This window comes from Eschscholzia californica, unplaced genomic scaffold (genome assembly GCF_041429995.1).
Source record: "Eschscholzia californica isolate CP2 unplaced genomic scaffold, dmEscCali1.0.p SCAF_1, whole genome shotgun sequence".
NCBI classification, from domain to species: domain Eukaryota; kingdom Viridiplantae; phylum Streptophyta; class Magnoliopsida; order Ranunculales; family Papaveraceae; genus Eschscholzia; species Eschscholzia californica.
The window spans coordinates 83,876,933-83,883,164 of record NW_028238198.1 but is presented as its reverse complement, the minus strand read 5'-3'; the positions used below and the strand labels follow the sequence as shown (position 1 = coordinate 83,883,164).

Sequence of the window (6,232 nt, the reverse complement as noted above, 5' to 3'; positions counted from 1 at the left end):
TCTGTCAAAATCAAAATTGGTGATACTGTTGTTAGTCTTAACTAGTTCGTTGGCTTTCATTCAATACCTACTTTTTCATCAATTTTACACCTGATCTTTTTCAATATTTTATATATATATATATATATATATATAACTTTTTTAAAGAAAACAAAAAAAATATTAAACAGAAAAATGTATTAACTTAAATACTTCACTTGACCCCTTGTGTTTGCCTTAAACCGTCGAAAAAGTTAAATATTTGATCACATAAAGGACATTCCTTAGAAATCACCCTGGGAAATCACCCTGGTTGTACGGCCAAAAAATGTATTAAACGTTTCACGTAATGAAGGATTCTTGGGAGGTCGGAACTTAAAAAGGGATGAAATGGCGAGTGGTTTTCCACGTCGAGAGATATGAACAAGTAGCTTAATCAAATTTTAGAGAGATCAAATATGGTAGTAGATAGAGTGAAAAATGCAAAGACCGAGAAATTTCAACTCTTGTTGCATGACTGATGCAATCTTGTTGTATCAATAGCCAGCCAGCATTAGTTCAAAATACATAATGGGCCATTTTATATATAAATCAGCACTTGTTGTTTAATAACGCCAGGAACGTTGTTGATAAGATCAGGAATTTCGATAAAATTAGGTGCATTTTTATATAACAAAGGAGTTTATAGTATACAATCAAACACATTTCTTTCGGCTCAAATACATTTCTTGGCAGTCATCCAAAGCCATTCACACGGGGGGTTATGAAGTGTTAGGGCAAATGACATCAGTGCGAGGGTAACCTTGTAACTGCATGGAATCATAGCATAAAATGTGCAACCTTCTACTTCATTTAAAATAGGGAAAGCAAATATTATCAGATTTGGTTTACATGCCCCATACACCCTGAGCTGTTGCCACTTTGTTGTTAGGTTTCGATGTCAATTCGAACAAAATCCTACCAAAAGTTTCGGAATACCTGCTTTCTGAAAGAAGTATCTCTGCAAAGGCATTCTCGTATGCGAGAAGTTGAGCCTTATTCTGTGGCTCTCCTACAAGGCTCTCCAGTATCAATGCTGCTTTCCTGCAGACTTCTGGTACGGGATGAGGATTCTTCACGACTTTTAGAAGCCGATCAACCGCCCTATATTAAATATGACAAGCAAACATTAGAAAAAAAAATCATGTAGATAACCAGTTTTGTTTACTCTAATCGATATTAGTGTCCGATCTATTGCAGATATAATTGACAAGATCAATATCCATGCTGTATTGGTATATCCTCTTGTTCTGTCACCAACATTACTACCTTAAATAAGCACCCTCCAAGCACCCCATTTTTCGAAGACTGAGTTTTCACCAAGGGGACCTCAAAATTGGAAGCACCTAACATCACTACCTCCAATAAGAACGCTCTAAGCACCCCATTTTTCGCTTATATAAACTACTATAAATTAGGTAGATACCAATTTGCCCTCTCTTCACTCATATTTCTATCTTTTCTTTGACAGAGTATTAAAAAATAAGTTTACTAAGTGATTACGGTAAATGTAATTTGCTCCATTTCCAATGTTGGCGTTGATGGGTGAACTGTTCCTATTTGGTGCTTGCAATAAGGAAAAGAAAGCTTACCATCGCTCACTAGCTAGTCTCAGTCTGCAGTCCATGTTAACTTCTGAAAAGTTGTAAAGTGCTCCAACAGCTGCCGCCTGTGCATCGTGAGCAGGAAAGCTTAGCAGATCAACTAAACGCTTATGTATCTGCATCAAGAAATCATGCAATCAATGAGTTATTTAGGTGAAACTTCCTTCAAGTAAGAAGGTAAGAGAACACGAACAAAGATAAAGACATGGGCATTTCCTATATATAGAAATAACAAGAGTCAAGGACTCAAGTGCGTATTGAGATGAACCTGTTGAGCAAAGGGAAGAAGGAATGGTTCATTGTCTGGATTTATTATCAGACGGCCCAGCAACTCGGACGCTGCACAATTCCAGGCCTTGACTGAAGAACCCAGTATCCCCATGATCGCTTGAACAGCACGTTTTTCACTGTTTGTCAAACAAATGATGAAAAAATTCAACACTAAAGTCAAAATAGTATGGGTTCAAGAAAATTTGAATGAAGTGTATTACGTTATTCTGATATAGGATGGCTTTGATGAGCTGAAGATCCGAAGGTCTAACAATGGGGATAAATTCACAATCGTCTCAAGTGCATTAGTTATTAGCTCCTCATCCTCTGATTCAAAAACCAAACTAGTTAGATATCATTGCCCTTAAGCTTCATAAGACAAATCATTTTACTGAACAAATAATAATAACTACCAAGTCTACTGAACAATAACCACTATATATTATTATCAGTTTGAATGGGATGTCAATTCTAACAATTAATTCCATAACTTCCCTAATTCTTTTATCGAATATTTGATTAAATCTCTCCGTCTATCTAATGGTAAGAAAGATCACTTTCAACAAAAAAAAAAAAGATCACTAAGGAATACAAAAGGTAATGACTGAAGTGGCTCAATGTTTTGAAACACGCGTATTTGAACTCGAGAATAAAGCGGGCACATCTGAAGTCACCTGTTATTAGTGAGTTGTTGGGCAAAACAGAAATATCAGTATTTTCGTTCATTGAACATGTAGGACTATATATTGTGGTAGTGAAGTAGAAAACTATGTTATACTTTTACATAATTGACATTATTTTCCATGAAGTACCACTTCAAGAAGAAAAAAAACTCTCTGGGACCCTCTGCATTTGAAACCCATTAAGTTCGCAACATAGAAAAATCAACCTAGCGAACAAGTCTAATGAACACTTAATTTCATTCATTTCATAAATATTTCCCACATATAAGTTTTATTGGAAATAGATAACGAGCAATGATAGCATGATAGATATACATAGTATAATCGTGCGTATAGATGAAAATAAAATTAAAATACTTCCATTAGAGGCAGAACTAGGTCTCACCAGTGTTATGATCTTCTATGCATTTGAATACTGTTTCTAAGCAATGTCTATGTTGGGCCATAATCACCTCATTATCCGCCATAAAAGAAAAATTACGAATGACATTAGAAGCCGCAACAGCAAACTGTTGCTTTTCTGCTCGACCTTCTTCATCCAGATTAAATAAGCCATCTTCGTCATACCACCATTCTGAAGGATGATGTTTTATCGTGCCCTTCTCGCCCGATGCATCTGGCTTGGATGGAACAGATCCAAATCTGTCAAAAGAAGGAAGCAAGCTTCAGCATATGGGATTCTTGAGGTTCTATGGAGCTATTATTCTGCAAACATCGATGTAGAAATTAAGCCTGTAGGGTTACCCAGAATGTGATACAGCATTGTTAGTGCCCAAAGCCTCGTACTCGTTACCGAACCCTGAGACTGTAGTATTCACGCCCAACGATCTAGCCCTAGGTGTCCTTTGGAGTTCCCTCGGAAGAGCTATGTCACGCCAATCATCTATCTGCACAGCCAGCAAAGTTTCAATTAAAATGATTCAAAAGAAAGCAAGTAGAAGGGAAAAATATAAGATCACAAGTGTCAATAATGTGGTATATGCCCGCCTGATAGTTTCTTACAGATAAAACAAGAAAAAGAAACCAATGCCATACTTTTTTCCAAGAAATGAGTAACTTAGTCTAAACGATTAACAAAATAAAAAGAAACCAAATTAAATGATAGGAGATACTAGTACCCACCACTTGAAGAAGAGCATCCAGCAATCCAGGTACTTTCGCAAGAGGAGTGGCATCCCTTCGCATGTCATCTTTCTCTTTGAAAGAGAGTAACGTCAGAGTGTTCAAAGCCCATGTCAACTCACTCTTCAGTCCACTTTGGAGTGCTAGGACTACCCTTTTGTTGTTTTGGTCTGGAAAAAGAAACATGGTAAGAATCAGCTACAGCTGATCTTATATATAGGTATAACCGTACAACTTTGTTTCAAAAATGAATTCGGATTTTCAAATTGATTGATCCCCGGAACATCTGATTATGATAACATTATTTATGATCATTCCAGATATTAGAAGCCTCTCAGCATCTGAATACTTCACCATATCCTTGAACATGGGGTAACGCACAAAAAAGGCATGTCTTGCTAAACGTAAATATTTTTTATATAGAGGTTTAGAATATAGAAAACTTCTTTATATGACTACAAGCATTACCTAAAACTTTATTTCTCTATAAGATTCTTCCACTGGATACTGAGGTGTAAAGTAAAAGCTCGAAGAAACTACAAAAGGTTCCTAGAATAAGCAAAAGCGTAATAAGACTTTCAAAGAGAGAAACAGCTAAAAAGAAACTTCTAAAGCGCAATAGTGATTGACCGGAAAGGATTTAATCTCTTGGATATATTTTTGCTCATCCTGAAGTGTTACAAACTCCTAAAATTGGAGCCTTGGTGGTGAAATAACAGGGATGCCTACAGCCTATTAGAAACTAAACCTTTGATCTCCATTATGATTTCCCATAGGTTATAAGTGGCTTATATATTTTGTCTCTTTCTCATTTGCTATTCACTAATTTGAAGACTCTAAGTGATCCCAGTGTCTTTTTGTTCACTTTGTTGGTCTTTACAATGTTCCCGCCTTGATTCACTCAAGTGTGCCCTTTGTCTGGCGTCTTGCACCTCAGATGATAATACGCAAAATGCAACCTGAGCTTGCCTTGCCGTAACAGCTACAACTGAGAAGCTACCATAAACTCAATGGTCACGGGCCCAAAGCTCACGTACCACGGTGAAGTATTGTGACAAAATTTTCTTTGGTACTTTTTGAGCTAACATGTGAGCCTAATCACTTATGTGTTGACGTTATGGGAAACAAGAACACATTAGTACCACTACCCAACTATGTTCGTCAGTTCATGTTGACGTGACGATGTTCATATTAATTATTGTACATTCTGTTTATTCCAGATTAAATCATACCGACATGCTTAAGACCCGCGACATGTCATAATCAGAAGAATACTGAAGCTATATCTTCGAGCGGACAAATATCTTGTTTTGGTAACTACCCCCATGTAAAGAGTGACCTAGAGGCAATTACCATCACTCATATTGCACCCTACTTAAAAACATTTTAAAAGAGAAACATACACATTAAGCTTCAAACTAAACCTAAAGGGGTCTTCAATCAAGATGATGAACAAATACATACATATCCTTACTGTAACCCTAATTCCACCTAAACCTAGAGTAGACATATATTCATACCGCAACCTTAATTCCACAAAAATATCAAGGTCATACACATTTTGTAATGAAAATTTGTCTTAAATAAGTAAATGCACAGTGTTAAGCTTGTGTTTGATTTTCCTTTTCTTCTTTGATTAAGGAACAAACATTTAGGGTTTAGCTAGCGAGTACTAATTCTCACAAGTCTGCTCTAATTCTTTCTGGGAGGTCGTAATGTTATCGGTCGCAAAGCTATATCAAGATCTCCCAGTAAAAAATTTAGTACAGTAAGAGAGAGAGAGAGAGAGAGAGAGAGAGAGAGAACCAGGGAAGGAGCTATGAAGTTGAAGAGCTGGACCGAGGAGAGTAGAGGGAGCAACAGAATCTGCTATGGCCGCAGCAACGGCGGTGCTGTTGTTTACACTACCAACAGGACGTCCACGTTTCGGTGCTGGAGTGGCGGAGCCACCAGCTGCTCCGCCCACCTTCCCAAACTCCCTCTTTTGCATTCTCTTTCTCTCTCTAGGAAATCAGTAGGAGGACTCCAAGAAGAGGGCCACTAATTCAACCATTTCATTACGAGAGGCACCTCAGGTTGACTATCCTAGTTCGGTCTTCTTTCTTCCGTTGCTTGGAGAAAAAATGACTGTTGTTTTAGTAAATTTTGTCCGATCACGTACTCCGACTAGAACCATGGCTTGAAGAATAACATTGTTGTGATAACCTCTGACTATATTCGAAATCTAAAAAAAATATTAAGTTCGATTGTTTGAAATTTTGGAACAGGTATGTCATGAGATACGGGCGCATGGTTGTTGTTTAATGTCTAGTAGAGAGTTAAACTATTTTTTGGTTCCACATTTCATACTACTTGGACACATATTTACCTAATCGGAGTAAATATGATTTTGATGCATATGTCTTGTTTAAAGAAAACCGAAATATAACATTGATTGATCGGACGAGTAATACTCAAATCTTTCCATGATTTATTAACTCTACTTAATCTTTTCCTCGTGTTCAGACAAAATACTATCCTACTCGGCCAGTTCTT

At 37.1% G+C, this 6,232-nt stretch overlaps 1 protein-coding gene across 1 annotated transcript; it reads right to left on the bottom strand.

The window, feature by feature from the left end:
* Positions 1–621: 621 nt before the first annotated feature.
* LFR (ARM repeat superfamily protein) lies at positions 622–5,789 on the bottom strand. Its single transcript, XM_086656746.1, has 8 exons — positions 5,504–5,789; positions 3,698–3,867; positions 3,320–3,462; positions 2,961–3,217; positions 2,114–2,219; positions 1,891–2,029; positions 1,611–1,738; positions 622–1,122 (listed from the first exon to the last, which is right to left on the bottom strand). Exons 1-8 carry the CDS (start codon positions 5,685–5,687, stop codon positions 867–869), a joined length of 1,383 nt encoding a protein of 460 aa, XP_086512872.1. The 5' UTR covers positions 5,688–5,789; the 3' UTR covers positions 622–866.
* Positions 5,790–6,232: the final 443 nt, after the last annotated feature.